This window comes from Ranitomeya variabilis, chromosome 2, assembly GCF_051348905.1.
Source record: "Ranitomeya variabilis isolate aRanVar5 chromosome 2, aRanVar5.hap1, whole genome shotgun sequence".
NCBI classification, from domain to species: domain Eukaryota; kingdom Metazoa; phylum Chordata; class Amphibia; order Anura; family Dendrobatidae; genus Ranitomeya; species Ranitomeya variabilis.
In genome coordinates, this window is record NC_135233.1 from 391,211,611 (window position 1) to 391,228,769 (window position 17,159).

The 17,159-nt window shown below is 44.9% G+C and overlaps 1 protein-coding gene across 1 annotated transcript in view; it reads right to left on the minus strand.

Moving 5' to 3' along the window:
* Nucleotides 1-13,706: 13,706 nt before the first annotated feature.
* Nucleotides 13,707-17,159, minus strand: part of CHM (CHM Rab escort protein) — a 117,321-nt gene continuing 113,868 nt past the window's right edge. The window contains exons 14-15 of the mRNA XM_077286482.1: nt 14,500-14,663; nt 13,707-14,393 (exon numbers count right to left, since the gene is read on the minus strand). Of these exons, the coding sequence (XP_077142597.1) occupies nt 14,217-14,393; nt 14,500-14,663 (341 nt within the window). The 3' untranslated portion in view covers nt 13,707-14,216. The remainder of the gene's footprint in view (nt 14,394-14,499; nt 14,664-17,159) is intronic.

Sequence of the window (17,159 nt, forward strand, 5' to 3'; positions counted from 1 at the left end):
TTGAGACCTCTATGGATACAGCTCCCCGGCAGCTGTGAGCGCCACCCTGTGGTCGGCGCTCACAGCACACCTGATTTTCTGCTACATAGCAGCGAACAGCAGATCACTGCTATGTAGCAGAGCCGATCGTGCTGTGCCTGCTTCTAGCCTCCCATGGAGGCTATTGAAGCATGGCAAAAGTAAAAAAAAAAATAAAAAAAAAATGTGAAAAAAATAAAAAAAATATAAAAGTTTAAATCACCCCCCTTTCGCCCCAATCAAAATAATAAAAAAAAAAAAAATCAAAACTACACATATTTGGTATCGCCACGTTCAGAATCGCCCGATCTATCAATAAAAAAAATGCATTAACCTGATCGCTAAATGGCGTAACGAGAAAAAAAATCGAAACGCCAGAATTGTTTTTTTGGTCGCCGCGACATTGCATTAAAATGCAATAACGGGCGATCAAAAGAACATATCTGCAGCGAATTGGAATCATTAAAAACGCCAGCTCGGCACGCAAAAAATAAGCCCTCAACCGACCCCAGATCATGAAAAATGGAGACGCTACGAGTATCGGAAAATGGCGCAATTTTTTTTTTTTAGCAAAGTTTGGAATTTTTTTTCACCACTTAGGTAAAAAATAACCTAGTCATGTTAGGTGTCTATGAACTCGTAGTGACCTGGAGAATCATAATGGCAGGTCAATTTTAGCATTTAGTGAACCTAGCAAAAAAGCCAAGCAAAAAACAAGTGTGGGATTGCACTTTTTTTGCAATTTCACCGCACTTGGAATTTTTTTCCCGTTTTCTAGTACACGACATGGTAAAACCAATGATGTCGTTCAAAAGTACAACTCGTCCCGCAAAAAATAAGCCCTCACATGGCCAAACTGAAGGCAAAATAAAAAAGTTAATGGCTTCTGGGAAGGAGGGGAGTGAAAAACGAACACGGAAAAATGAAAAATCCCAAGGTCATGAAGGGGTTAAGAAACACTAAAAGAAATCAAGAACAAAAATGTGGTAGTCAGTAGCGGTTACTTTTTTTAGGACAAGCAGAGGGGAAAAATTATGGAATCACTCAATTCTGAGGAAAAAATTATGGAATCATGAAAAACAAACCAACAAAAAAAACCTCCAACACATCACCAGTATTTTGTTGCGCCACCTCTGGCTTTTATAACAGCTTGCAGTCTCTGAGGCATGGACTTAATGAGGGTCACACAGGACTCTTCATCAATCTGGCTCCAACTTTCTCTGATTGCTGTTGCCAGATCAGCTTTGCAGGTCGGAGCTTTGTCATGGACCATTTTCTGCAACTTCCACCAAAGATTTTCAATTGGATTGAGATCCGGACTATTTGCAGGCCATGACATTGACCTTATGTGTCTTTGTTAACCCCTTCATGACCCAGCCTATTTTGGCCTTAATGACCTTGCCGTTTTTTGAAATTCTGACCAGTGTCCCTTTATGAGGTAATAACTCAGGAACGCTTCAACAGATCCTAGCGATTCTGAGACTGTTTTTTCGTGACATATTGGGCTTCATGTTAGTGGTAAATTTAGGTCGATAATTTCTGAGTTTATTTGTGAAAAAAACGGAAATTTGGCAAAAAATTTGAAAATTTCGCAATTTTCACATTTTGAATTTTTATTCTGTTAAACCAGAGAGTTATGTGACACAAAATAGTTAATAAATAACGTTTCCCACATGTCTACTTTACATCAGCACAATTTTGGAAACAATTTTTTTTTTTGCTAGGAAGTTATAAGGGTTAAAATTTGACCAGTGATTTCTCATTTTTACAACAAAATTTACAAAACCATTTTTTTTAGGGACCACCTCACATTTGAAGTCATTTTGAGGGTTCTATATGGCTGAAAATACCCAAAAGTGACACCATTCTAAAAACTGCACCCCTCAAGGTGCTCAAAACCACATTCAAGAAGTTTATTAACCCTTCAGGTGTTTCACAGCAGCAGAAGCAACATGGAAGTAAAAAATGAGCATTTAACTTTTTAGTCACAAAAATGATCTTTTAGCAACAATTTTTTTATTTTCCCAGCGGTAAAAGGAGAAACTGGACCACGGACGTTGTTGTCCAATTTGTCCTGAGTATGCTGATACCTCATATGTGGGGGTAAACCACTGTTTGGGCGCACGGCAGGGCTCGGAAGGGAAGGAGCGCCATTTGACTTTTTGAATGAAAAATTGGCTCCAATCTTTAGCGGACACCATGTCACGTTTGGAGAGCCCCCGTGTGCCTAAACATTGGAGCTCCCCCACAAGTGACCCCATTTTGGAAACTAGACCCCCCAAGGAACTTATCTAGAAGCATAGTGAGCACTTTAAACCCCCAGGTGCTTCACAAATTGATCCGTAAAAATGAAAAAGTAATTTTTTTTCACAAAAAAATTATTTTAGCCTCAATTTTTTCATTTTCACATGGGCAACAGGATAAAATGGATCCTAAATTTTGTTGGGCAATTTCTCCTGAGTACACCAATACCTCACATGTGGGGGTAAACCACTGTTTGGGCACATGGTAAGGCTCGGAAGGGAAGGAGCGCCATTTGACTTTTTGAATGAAAAATTATCTCCATCGTTAGCGGACACCATGTCGCGTTTGGAAAGCCCCTGTGTGCCTAAACATTGGAGCTCCTCCACAAGTGACCCCATTTTGGAAACTAGACCCCCCAAGGAACTCATCTAGAGGCATAGTGAGCACTTTAAACCCCCAGGTGCTTCACAAATTGATCCGCAAAAATGAAAAAGTACTTTTTTTTCACACAAAATTTCTTTTAGCCTCAATTCTTTCATTTTCACATGGGCAACAGGATAAAATGGATCCTAAAATTTGTTGGGCAATTTCTCCTGAGTATGCCGATACCTCATATGTGGGGGTAAACCACTGTTAAGGTGCACGGCAAGGCTCGGAAGGGGAGGCGTGCCATTTGACTTTTTGAATGGAAAATTAGCTCCAATCGTTAGCGGACACCATGTAGCGTTTGGAGAGCCCCTGTGTGCCTAAACATTGGAGCTCCCCTACAAGTGACCCCATTTTGGAAACTAGACCCCCCAAGGAACTTATCTAGATGCATAGTGAGCACTTATAACCCCCAGGTGCTTCACAGAAGTTTATAACGCAGAGCCGTGAAAATAAAAAAATAATTTTTCTTTCCTCAAAAATGATTTTTAGCCCAGAATTTTTTATTTTCCCAAGGGTAATAGGAGAAATTGGACCCCAAATGTTGTTGTCCAGTTTGTCCTGAGTACGATGATACCCCATATGTGGGGGTAAACCACTGTTTGTGCGCACGGCAGGGCTCGGAAGGGAAGGCACGCCATTTGGCTTTTTGAATGGAAAATTAGCTCCAATCATTAGCGGACACCATGTCGCGTTTGGAGAGCCCCTGTGTGCCTAAACATTGGAGCTCCCGCACAAGTGACCCCATTTTGGAAACTAGACCTCCCAAGGAACTAATCTAGATGTGTGGTGAGCACTTTGAACCCCCAAGTGCTTCACAGAAGTTTATAACGCAGAGCCGTGAAAATAAAAAATGTGTTTCCTTTCCTCAAAAATATTTTTTTAGCCCAGAATTTTTTTATTTTTGCAAGAGTAACAGGAGAAATTGGACCCCAAAAGTTGTTGTCCAGTTTCTCCTGAGTACGCTGATACCCCATATGTGGGGGTAAACCACTGTTTTGGCACACGTCGGGGTTCGGAAGGGAAGTAGTGACGTTTTGAAATGCAGACTTTGATGGAATGCTCTGCGGGCATCAGGTTGCGTTTGCAGAGCCCCTGATGTGCCTAAACAGTAGGAACTCCCCACAAGTGACTCCATTTTGGAAACTAGACCCCCAAGGGAACTTATCTAGATGTGTGGTGAGCACTTTGAACCCCCAAGTGCTTCACAGAAGTTTATAACGCAGAGCCGTGAAAATAATAAATGTGTTTCTATTCCTCAAAAATATTTTTTTAGCCCAGAATTTTTTATTTTTGCAAGAGTAACAGGAGAAATTGGACCCCAAAAGTTGTTGTCCAGTTTCTCCTGAGTACACTGATACCCCATATGTGGGGGTAAACCACTGTTTGGGCACATGCCGGGGCTCGGAAGGGAAGTAGTGACGTTTTGAAATGCAGACTTTGATGGAATGGTCTGCGGGCATCATGTTACGTTTGCAGAGCCCCTGATATGCCTAAACAGTAGAAACCCCCCACAAGTGACCCCATTTTGGAAACTAGACCCCCCAAGGAACTTATCTAGATGTGTGGTGAGCACGTTCAACCCCCAAGTGCTTCACAGAAGTTTACAACGCAGAGCCGTGAAAATAAAAAATCATTTTTCTTTCCTCAAAAAAGATGTTTTAGCAAGCAATTTTTTATTTTCACAAGGGTAACAGGAGAATTTGGACCCCAATATTTGTTGCCCAGTTTGTTGTGAGTACGCTGATACCCCATATGTGGGGGTAAACCACTGTTTGGGCGCACGTCAGGGCTCGGAAGGGAAGTAGTGACATTTGAAATGCAGACTTTGATGGAATGGTCTGCGGGCGTCACATTGCATTTGCAGAGCCCCTGATGTACCTAAACAGTAGAAACCCCCCACAAGTGACCCCATTTTGGAAACTAGACCCCCCAAGGAACTTATCTAGATGTGTGGTGAGCACGTTCAACCCCCAAGTGCTTCACAGAAGTTTACAACGCAGAGCCGTGAAAATAAAAAATCATTTTTCTTTCCTCAAAAAAGATGTTTTAGCAAGCAATTTTTTATTTTCACAAGGGTAACAGGAGAATTTGGACCCCAATATTTGTTGCCCAGTTTGTTGTGAGTACGCTGATACCCCATATGTGGGGGTAAACCACTGTTTGGGCGCACGTCAGGGCTCGGAAGGGAAGTAGTGACATTTGAAATGCAGACTTTGATGGAATGGTCTGCGGGCGTCACATTGCATTTGCAGAGCCCCTGATGTGCCTAAACAGTAGAAACACCCCACAAGTGACCCCATTTTGGAAACTAGACCCCCGAAGGAACTTATCTAGATGTGTGGTGAGCACTTTCAACCCCCAAGTGCTTCACAGAAGTTTATAACGCAGAGCCGTGAAAATAAAAAATAATTGTTCTTTCCTCAAAAATTATGTTTTAGCAAGTAATTTTTTATTTTTGCAAGGGTAACAGGAGAAATTGGACCCCAACAGTTGTTGCCCAGTTTGTCCTGAGTACGCTGGTACCCCAAATGTGGGGGTAAACCACTGTTTGGGCGCACGTCGGGGCTTGGAAGGGCGGGAGCACCATTTGACTTTTTGAACGCAAGATTGGCTGGAATCAATGGTGGCGCCATGTTGCGTTTGGAGACCCCTGATGTGCCTAAACAGTGGAAACCCCTCAATTCTAACTTCAACACTAACCCCAACACACCCCTAATCCTAATCCCAACTGTAGCCATAACCCTAATCACAACCCTAACCTCAACACACCCCTAACCACAACCCTAACCGCAACACACCCGTAACCCTAATTCCAACCCTAATCCTAACCCTAATCCCAACCGTAACCCTAATCCCAACCCTAACCACAACTGTAACCCCAACACACCGCTAACCCTATCCGTAACCCTAACCACAAGCCTAATCTTAACCCTATTTCAAACCCTAGCCCTAATTCCAACCCTAACTCTAATTCCAACCCTAACCCTAAGGCTATGTGCCCACGTTGCGGATTCGTGTGAGATTTTTCCGCACGATTTTTGAAAAATCTGCAGGTAAAAGGCACTGCGTTTTACCTGCGGATTTACAGCAGATTTCCAGTGTTTTTTTGTGCGGATTTCACCTGCGGATTCCTATTGAGGAACAGGTGTAAAACGCTGCGGAATCCGCACAAAGAATTGACATGCTGCGGAAAATACAACGCAGCGTTTCTGCACGGAATTTTCCGCACCATGGGCACAGCGGATTTGGTTTTCCTTAGGTGTACATGGTACTGTAAACCTGATGGAAAACTGCTTCGAATTCGCAGCGGCCAATCCGCTGCGGATCCGCGGCCAATCCGCTGCGGATCCGCGGCCAATCCGCTGCGGATCCGCTGCCAATCCGCTGCGGATCCGCTGCGGATCCGCGGCCGATCCGCTGCGGATCCGCTGCGGATCCGCGGCCGATCCGCTGCGGATCCGCTGCCAATCCGCTGCGGATTCGCGGCCGATCCGCTGCGGATCCGCTGCGGATCGGCGGCCCATCCGCTGCGGATCCGCTGCGGATCCGCGGCCGATCCGCTGCGGATCCGCGGCCGATCCACTGCGGATCCGCGGCCGATCCGCTCTGTGTGCACATGCCATAACCCTACCCCTAACCCTACCCGTAACCCTAACCCTACCCCTAGTTCTAACCCTAGTTCTAACCCTAACCCTAGTGGAAAAAAAAAAAAAAAATTCTTTATTTTATTATTGTCCCTATGGGGGTGATAAAGGGTGGGGGGGGTTTATTTATTATTTTTTTTATTTTGATCGCTGTGGTAGAACAGATTCGGCGGGCGCACTAAGCATGCGCCCGCCATTTTGGAAGATGGCGGCGCCCAGCGAGCAGACGTACGGACACCGGGAGGATCGGTAAGTATGAAGGGGTGGTGGGGGGGTGGATCGGAGCACAGGGGGGGGGGATCGGAGCACAGGGGGGGTGGATATGAGCAAGGAGGGAGCGGACAGGAGGACGGGGGAGCCGGCAGGCGGACGGAGGGGACCGGACCCCATAACGGAGGACTGGGGGGGCGATCGGTGGGTGTGGGGGGGGGGTCACTTTAGTATTTCCAGCCATGGCCGATGATATTGCAGCATCGGCCATGGCTGGATTGTAATATTTCACCAGTTTTTTAGGTGAAATATTACAAATCGCTCTGATTGGCAGTTTCACTTTCAACAGCCAATCAGAGCGATCGTAGCCACGGGGGGGTGAAGCCACCCCCCCTGGGCTGAAGTACCACTCCCCCTCTCCCTGCAGATCGGGTAAAATAGGAGTTAACCCCTTCACCCGATCTGCAGGGATGCGATCATTCCATGACGCCACATAGGCGTCATGGGTCGGATTGGCACGGGTTTTCATGACGCCTACGTGGCGTCATGGGTCGGGAAGGGGTTAAAGGAATGTTTGCACATTTTTTGCTCTACGGCAGGATGCATTATCATCTTGAAAAATGAGTTCATCATCCCCAAACATCCTTGTGCATTTATTGAAGATGTAATGACAGCCATCTCCCCAGTGCCTTTACCTGACATGCAGCCCCATATCATCAATGACTGTGGAAATTTGCATGTTCTCTTCAGGCAGTCATCTTTATAAATCTCATTGGAACGGCACCAAATAAAAGTTCCAGCATCATCACCTGCCCAATGCAGATTCGCGGTTCATCACTGAATATGACTTTCATCCAGTCATCCACAGTCCACGATTGCTTTTCCTTAGCCCATTGTAACCTTGTTTTTTTCTGTTTAGGTGTTAATGATGGCATTCGTTTAGCTTTTCTGTATGTAAATCCCATTTCCTTTAGGCGGTTTCTTACAGTTCGGTCACAGATGTTGACTCCAGTTTCCACCCATTCGTTCCTCATTTGTTTTGTTGTACATTTCCTGTTTTGGAGACATATTGCTTTAAGTTTCCTTGATGCTTTGATGTCTTCCTTGGTCTACCAGTATGTTTACCTTTAACAACCTTCCTATGTTGTTTGTATTTGGTCCAGATTTTAGACACAGTTGACTGTGAACAACCAACATCTTTTGCAACATTGCGTGATGATTTAAACTCTTTTAAGAGTTTGATAATCCTCTCCTTTGTTTCATTTGATATCTCTCGTGTTGGAGCCATGATTCATGTCAGTCCACTTGGTGCAGCAGCTCTTCAAGGTCTCCACTGCATTTTAGATGCAGACTAATGAGCAGATCTAATTTGATGCAGGTGTTATTTTTGGGTATGAAAATTTACAGGGTGATTCCATAATTTTTCCTCAGAATTGAGGGATTCCATAATTTTTTCCCTATGCTGGGTTTAGAAAAGTAACCATTACTGACTACCACATTTTTTGTTCTTGATTTCTTTTAGTGTTTCTTAAAGCCAGAAAGTTGCCATTTGAAATGACTTTGCTTTTGTGCCATGTCTGATTGATCTGCTTTTTTTCTACAAAATTAAACAACTGAATGAACATCCTCCCAGGCCGGTGATTCTATAATTTTTGCCAGGGGTTGTAGATCACTGTGTACTCAGCTTTACTGATAGTGAGTTCTGCCTTGGACTCTGTAACAAACGCAGCTCTGTTACATCGGTGGCTATTTCTACTTTACCACTGCCAGTTCTGTTTTAGTGCTGAGCCACCATTGCCACATTGTTGTGGAACGCAGCTCTATTTCACCAGTTCTTCCTGCTCTTTAATTCCAGTTTGTTCCTCCTGTTTCCGCTCCGCCACCGCAGCCTGTGTTTTTCCATATGGACCGCCCGGCTGCACCGACACCATCCGCCTGGGCCTCATAACAAAGGCTGATCGGGTCCAGGAGCGTCGAGGATCCACCTCGCCGTGTGAGAAAACAATATGAAAAGTTTCATCATTGAGTAAAGAAGTTACGTAACTTTGTAACAGACTTTGTAGATGAGGGGGGTAAATACTTTCCAGTGCGTAGAGGCGCCCATCTCATTTTCTCTTTGCCGTCTCTCGTCCCCGTACATCCTGGGATCTGGGGTAAAATGCTTTTCACATATTTTATAAAATTCCCCTTTGTGCTCCGCTGAATTCTGGGCTTCATGTTCCCGTGAAACAATCAGGTCTTATTGTGAGTTGTTTGCAATTAATAAGACACAACAAGCCGGCGTGGCGACAGCACGGAGGCGCGGTGACAGCACGGAGGCGCGGTGACAGCGCGGGGGTCGTGCCGCCTTCTCCGCACATTGTGTGTTTAATAAACTCGGCTTAAACACTCTAGATTAGAGCGGCTCATTATTCATTCTTAACCCCGGTCACCTCCGCTTCAATACTTGATTCAATATCTTTCCCGGAGATGATCGGCGCTGAATAGCGATGGAATTAAACAAGTTTATTTCAATAGGAACCATGAAAAGAAGCAGAAGGAATAATCACTTGTATTACGGCGATTACACACAATGGTCTGCGCAAACAACGGAGCGAGGGCACCAAAGCTACCGCTAACTATCCACCGCATCAGCTGATGCCGGCGTTCTCAGGATAATTCACAAATAAATCCAATGCAAAGAGACAGAAATGTACGATATGCCACAGAAAAGAACACAATGTAACAAGCAGACAAATACTCCTGCGTCATGTGACCGAGATCAGGAGCAGGTGGCAGAGCGGAGGTCATAATACCTTACATAGGACTGCAGGGGACATCTGCTACATTATCTGTATTCAGACCTGTCACTTATCTCAGGTGTTACATAGGACTGCAGGTGACATCTACTACATTATCTGTACTCAAAGTTATCACTGTTATCTGTGGTGTTACATAGGACTGCAGGTGACATCTACTACATTATCTGTACTCAAGAGAGTTATCACTGTGTTATCTGTGGTGTTACATAGGACTGCAGGTGACATCTACATTATCTCTACTCAGAGTTATCACTGTTACCTGTGGTGTTACATAGGACTGCAGGTGACATCTACTACATTATCTTTATTCAGAGAGTCATCACTGTGTTATATGTGGTGTTACATAGGACTGCAGGTGACATCTACTGCATTATCTGTAGTCCAGAGAGTTATCACTGTGTTATCTGTAATGTTACCTAGGACTGCAGGTGACATCTACTATATTGTCTGTACTCAGAAAGTTATCACTGTGTTACCTGTGGTGTTACATAGGACTGCAGGTGACATCTACTACATTATCTTTATTCAGAGAGTTATCACTGTTACCTGTGGTGTTACATAGGACTGCAGGGGACATCTACATTCTCTGTGGTTTTACACAGGACTGCACACAATGCATGCGGAGATCTGGCAGTATCACCAGACACTTTATAGTCTTCACTAACACAATTACTGACAATATGTTTATGGAATTGCTATTTTATCTACACCCCCATATTTTCCACACTTCTCATTGCAGCACAATACATGTGGGATCGGTGACCGCAGGCTGATGAGAATTTAGGCTAAATACATAGATGATAATGGAGGAAATGAAGAAATCCGAATGATTCCAGAACCTTCCATCCTCGCTCCACAGTATCTGCCTGCAGCCCTGACACCGCAGCAGATGGCGCAGGTGAAATCAAACGCAGGCAGCAGCTGGTGAGAGCAGCGGGGAGGTCTGAAGAAGACGACAAGATAGAAATTAACGTATTCCTGGATTTCAGTAATGTCAGAAATAGCGCATGCAAATTAAGATGAATCAACCGGCAGATCGCTGACATGATGAATGGCGCAACGCGGCACGCGGTCAGGTGCAGGATGATTTATTCACCATGACACAGTGCCGGAGTACGGAGATACATGGGTGTATTATGCACTATGTAAGGTCGTAAGCTATAGGCAGCTATATAGTGTGAGAAAGGAAACATCTCCTATAGCCATAACCATCACAACTCTGAAAAGTTCCTTTCTAATATACGGAGCTGCAAAAGCAATTGAGGAAAAAAGTAAAAATTCTACTTGCAGCCACCACTAGGGGGAGCTCCCTGTATACAGAGATACACGATAAGATCCTGTCTGCAGCCACCACTAGGGGGAGCTCCCTGTATACAGAGATACACGATAAGATCCTGTCTGCAGTCACCACTAGGGGGAACTCCCTGTATACAGAGATACATGATAAGATCCTGCCTGCAGTCACCACTAGGGGAGCTCCCTGTATAGAGATACATGATAAGATCCTGTCTGCAGCCACCACTAGGGGGAGCTCCCTGTATACAGAGATACATGAGAAGATCCTGTCTGCAGTCACCACTAGGGGGAGCTCCCTGTATACAGAGATACATGAGAAGATTCTGTCTGCAGCCACCACTAGGGGGAACTCCCTGTATACAGAGATACATAAGATTATGTCTGCAGCCACCACTAAGGGGCACATGAACTTACAACTCATGTCCAGAGGGCCTTTTGTCTTTTCTGCAGATTGTTTTTCATTGTCAGGTTTGGTGGTGGGGCTTGCTGGGAGTTGTAGTTACACATAACACCTGGACAGTCTCAGGTTGTGGATCATATTCCTTTTTTTTTCAGAAGTAAAGACGGGAGAAGGGTAATGGTCGGGAGTTTTGTCTCCGCATCCGCACGTTCCCTGCAGCCCGGAATTATCTACGTAGTAACAGTAATCGCCGCAGTCAAAAATTTATTAGAAATCACCCAAAATTCCCTCATCATCTTCCGCTTAATTAAATTGTGAATTTGGCGCGGCTGCAGGAGTAAATTATTGCTTTGTTTGTCACCTGGTCATAAATATTGAAATCACAGAGAATTTAATTACATCAACATTAAACTGAAATGAAACAAGTTGGCGACGAGCAACCTGCCGAAAACCATATGTGGAGGGAGCGGCAGTCAATGAGCGATCACGGCGACATGGCGGAGAACCGAGGAGGAGAAACACGGCCGGGGAAGGCAGAGCGTTACATCGATGCCAACGGACAGGAATAATCACTAGAAGAACCAAATATAAAGAGAAACAAGGAAACTAAAGGCTGGAAATACAGTTATATGAAAAAGTTTGGGCACCCCTATTAATATTAAGCTTAATGTTTTATAAAAATTGTTTTTTTTGCAACAGCTATTTCAGTTTCATATATCTAATAACTGTTGGACACAGTAATGTTTCTGCCTTGAAATGAGGTTTATTGTACTAGCAGAAAATGTGCAATCTGCATTCAAACAAAATTTGACAAGTGCATAAGTATGGGCACCCTTATTTTTTTTTATCATTTTCTACCTACTTTTTACTGACTTCCTAAAGCACTTTTTTTGGTTTTGTAACCTCATTGAGCTTTGACCTTCATAGCCAGGTGTATGCAATCATGAGAAAAGCTACTTAAAGTGGCCACTTGCAAGTTGTTCTCCTGTTTGAATCTCCTCTGAAGAGTGGCATCATGGGCTCCTCAAAACAACTGTCAAAGGATCTGAAAACAAAGATTATTCAACATAGTTGTTCAGATGAAGGATACAAAAAACTGTCTAAGAGATTTAACCTGTCAATTTCCACTGTGAGGAACATAGTAAGGAAATGGAAGAACACAGGTATAGATCTTGTTAAAGGGAACCTGTCACCTGAATTTGGCGGGACAGGTTTGCGGTCATATGGGCGGGGTTTTCGGGTGTTTGATTCACCCTTTCCTTACCCGCTGGCTGCGCAAGGGAAGATTGCCTTGTGCAGGCATGTGCTACGGAGGACACAGCATGAACTTCAATCCAATATTGCGGCCAGCATGCAGCCAGCGGGTAAGGAAAGGGTGAATCAAACACCCAAAACCCCATCCCATATGACCGCAAACCTGTCCCGCCAAATTCAGGTGACAGGTTCCCTTTAAGGCCAGAAGTGGCAGGCCAAGAAAAACATCAGAAAGGTAGAGAAGAATGGCGAGATCGGTCAAGGACAATCCTCAGACCACCTCCAGAGAGCTGCAGCATCAACTTGCTGCAGATGGTGTCACTGTGCATCGGTCAACTATACAACGCACTTTGCACAAGGAGAAGCTGTATAGGAGAGTGATGCGAAAGAAGCCGTTTCTGCAAGCACGCCACAAAGAGAGTCGGCTGAGGTATGCAAAAGCACATTTGGAGAAGCCAATTTCTTTTTGGAAGAAGGTCCTGTGGACTGATGAAACCAAGATTGAGTTGTTTGGTCATACAAAAAGGCGTTATGCATGGCGGCCAAAAAACACAGCATTCCAAGAAAAACACTTGCTACCCACAGTAAAATTTGGTGAAGGTTCCATCATGCTTTGGGGCTGTGTGGCCAATGCCGGCACCGGGAAGCTTGTTAAAGTTGAGGGACGCATGGATTCCCCTCAGTATCAGCAGATTCTTGACAATAATGTTCATGAATCAGTGACAAAGTTGAAGTTACGCAGGGCATGGATCTTTCAGCAAGACAATGATCCAAAACACCGCTCTAAATCTACTCAGGCATTCATGCAGAGGAACAATTACACTGTTCTGGAATGGCCATCCCAGTCCCCAGACCTGAATATCATTGAACATCTGTGGGATCATTTGAAGAGGGCTGTCCATTCTCGGCGACCATCAAACTTAACTGAACTGGAATTGTTTTGTAAAGAGGAATGGATAAAAATACCTTCATCCAGGAACTCATTAAAATCTACAGGAAGCGACTAGAGGCTGTTATATTTGCAAAAGGAGGATCTACTAAATATTAATGTCACTTTTCTGGTGAGGTGCCCATACTTATGCACCTGTCAAATTTTGTTTGAATGCAGATTGTACATTTTCTGTTTGTACAATAAACCTCATTTCAAGGCAGAAACATTACTGTGTCCAACAGTTATTAGATATATGAAACTGAAATAGCTGTTGCAAAAAAACAATTTTTATAAAACATTAAGCTTAAGATTAATAGGGGTGCCCAAACTTTTTCATATAACTGTACAATGTATCCATAACACACAATCCGCTTTATTTTAGACTCCGCACCCCAGTCTAGCCAGTACAGAACCAGTACAGAACAAGATCCACTCAGCCAAGTCACAAGAGATGGAACACGAAGACAACAGAGCATCACTGAGATGCAACGTGGGGACCTTTATTTAGGAGACACCACAAGTCTCAGAATAAACTCCTTAACAGTTAAATATATACAAAGCCCATGAATAATACATGTGAACATAGAAAGCACACACAGGTATAAGAAGCGGGATCGATGCCCGCCAGCTGGACATGCTGGATAGTGTAGTCCTCACCTGTCATAGTTTAATGACAGAAGTAATAGGAGAAGTCTGACACTTGTTGCATTCCTTGATATAAGATAACGTAAGACGCAGCAGCAGAGCATGTACGTGTCGTCCAGTCCTAACCGCGGCATCAGCAGAGCATGTACGTGTCATACAGTCCTAACCGCGGCATTCACAGGTACGCAGCAGCAGAGCATGTACGTGTCGTCCAGTCCTAATCGCGGCATTCAGATACGCAGCTAGAAGCCCTTGGAGATGATGCTGGCGGGGAAGATCGGGAAAGTCAGGCACGTCTGCAGGATCATTCCGTCAGTGGCTCCTTTGCAGCATCGGAGAGATTATCACTTGATGCTTTCGCCTTTGGCTCGACCGATTGGTTGGGCTTCCCCAGCGCCCGGCTGGGCGGGCTCCCCAGCGTCCGCCTGCGCGGCCTCCCCGTCATATATGATATCTTCTGGGTTCGGTGCTGGAGGACAGAACTCCTCAGTGGGAAACATCTGACGAAATATATTCTCTGCCTGGAAAACAAAAAATTAAAAAAAAAAAAGGTAAAATATGCTAAGAATAGGTGCACAGCTACAAAGCAAGGAACACAGAGGGAGCATTAGGGCGTAGCGGCCTCACCTGCTGCACAGAGACATCATACCCGAAGCTGGTGTCCGGTCCGCTGCACACGTACACGTTAGAGGGGAGCCCAGTATACGACTGACGCTCAATTACAGACGAGTCTCTCATATTAAAGTACAAAACCCACAGGACCTGAGGCTTCTTCAGCTCCGAGCCCCGATCTACAAGTAAAGGGACATCGGTTACAGAGGACGGAGAGTGACATCATCAGTGACAGAGGAAGAACAGTGACATCATCAGTGACAAAAGAAGGACAGTGACATCATCAGTGGCAGAGGAAGAACAGTGACATCAGTGACAGAGGAAGAACAGTGACATCATCAGTGACAGAGGAAGAACAGTGACATCATCAGTAACAGGAAGGACAGTGACAGAGGAAGAACAGTGACATCATCAGTGACAGAGGAAGGACAGTGACATCATCAGTGACAGAGGAAGAACAGTGACATCAGTGACAGAGGAAGAACAGTGACATCATCAGTGACAGAGGAAGAACAGTGACATCATCAGTAACAGGAAGGACAGTGACATAGGAAGAACAGTGACATCATCAGTGACAGAGGAAGAACAGTGACATAATCAGTGGCAGAGGAAGAACAGTGACATCAGTGACAGAGGAAGAACAGTGACATCATCAATGACAGAGGAAGAACAGTGACATCATCAGTGACAGAGGAAGAACAGTGACATCAGTGGCAGAGGAAGAACAGTGACATCGTCAGTGACAGAGGAAGAACAGTGACATCATCAGTGACAGAGGAAGGACAGTGACATCATCAGTGACAGAGGAAGGACAGTGAAATCATCAGTGACAGAGGAAGAACAGTGACATCATCAGTGACAGAGGAAGAACAGTGACATCATCAGTGACAGAGGAAGAACAGTGACATCATCAGTGACAGAGGAAGAACAGTGACATCATCAGTGACAGAGGAAGAACAGTGACATCATCAGTGACAGAGGAAGGACAGTGACATCATCAGTGACAGAGGAAGAACAGTGACATCATCAGTGACAGAGGAAGAACAGTGACATCATCAGTAACAGAGGAAGGACAGGGACAAAGTCAGTATTAGATACAAAAAGGACAGTGATATCATCAGTATTTGGAAAATGATGAATGGTGATATCAGCTGCAAGCAGAGATCTTAAAAATGGCTAGCAATTTAAGCACTAGGGCTATAAGAAAGCTGCTGAACTTTTCAATTTACATTCAGGAAACGTTTAGATAAAATGATACCGGCCCTTTAATTAACAGAACAATACACTGAGGCCCGAGCTCCATAGGTTCCTCTGTGTAAACGATCAAAACAGCGATGGCAGCACGGAGGACGGCAGCACGGAGGACGGCAGCACGGAGGAAGGCAGCGCGGAGGAAGGCAGCGCGGAGGAAGGCAGCGCGGAGGACGGCAGCACGGAGGACGGCAGCACGGAGGACGGCAGCACGGAGGACGGCAGCACGGAGGACGGCAGCACGGAGGACGGCAGCACGGAGGACGGCAGCACGGAGGACGGCAGCACAGAGGACGGCAGCACAGAGGACGGCAGCACAGAGGACGGCAGCACAGAGGACTGCGCTGCAGTAAACACCGTCCCTCATCTGCAGCCTTTGTATGGTAAAATGATCCTAAAGAGCCCAAATATGAGAACTCTGAAATATCAATGCACTGAAGTGTGCACAGGTTGCGAGGAGGCGGATTATAATGGAGGATGATGGCAAGGCAAAGATCTGGCCAAGGTTACAGCAGAATTTCTGCAGTACTCAAGGTTCCTAAGAGCACAGTGGCCTCTATAATCCTTAAATGGAAGAAGTTTGGGACCAGCAGAAGTCTTCCTAGACCTGGCCGTCCAGCCAAACTGGGCATTCGTGGGAGAAGAGCCTTGGTGAGAGAGGTAAAGAAGAACCCCAAGATCACTGTGGCTGAGCTCCAGAGATGCAGTAGGGAGATGGGAGAAAGCTCCACAAAGTCAACTATAACTGCAGCCTCCACCAGTCAGGCCTTTACGGCAGAGTGGCCCGACGGAAGCCTCTCCTCAGTGCAAGACATATGAAAACCTGCATAGAGTTTGCTAAAAAACACTTGAAGGACTCCCAGACTATGAGAAATAAGATTCTCTGGTCTGATGAGATGAAGATAGACCTTTTTGGTGATAATTCTAAGCAGTATGTGGGGAGAAAACCAGGCACTGCTCATCACCTGCCCAATACAATCCTTACAGTGAAGCATGGTGGTGGCAGCATCATGCTATGGGGGTGTTTTCAGCTGCAGGGACAGGAGGACTGGTTGCCATTGAAAGAAACATGAATGCGGCCAAGTGCAGAGATATCCTGGATGAAAACCTCTTCCAGCACGTATTAGACCTTTTTGGGATGAAATCTCTTCTCTTATTTCTATTATATTAAAACGTTCGGATTTTTCTCTGTCTCCTCAGTTGGCCCTGCTCTCATTGAATGCAGATCAATTGACTCCACCTTTTAGGAAACTCGTTATACATCTGCTTTTAGTTTCTAAGAATGCTATTGCTTTTTTTTTTTAAATCTTCTAAAATACCCTCTTCACAAGAAATTATAGACAAACTGGCTTTGCATAAATCGTATGAACAAAAATTGGTGTTACTGAATGGCTGCTTTCCTTCCTTTTTGAAAAAATGGTCTC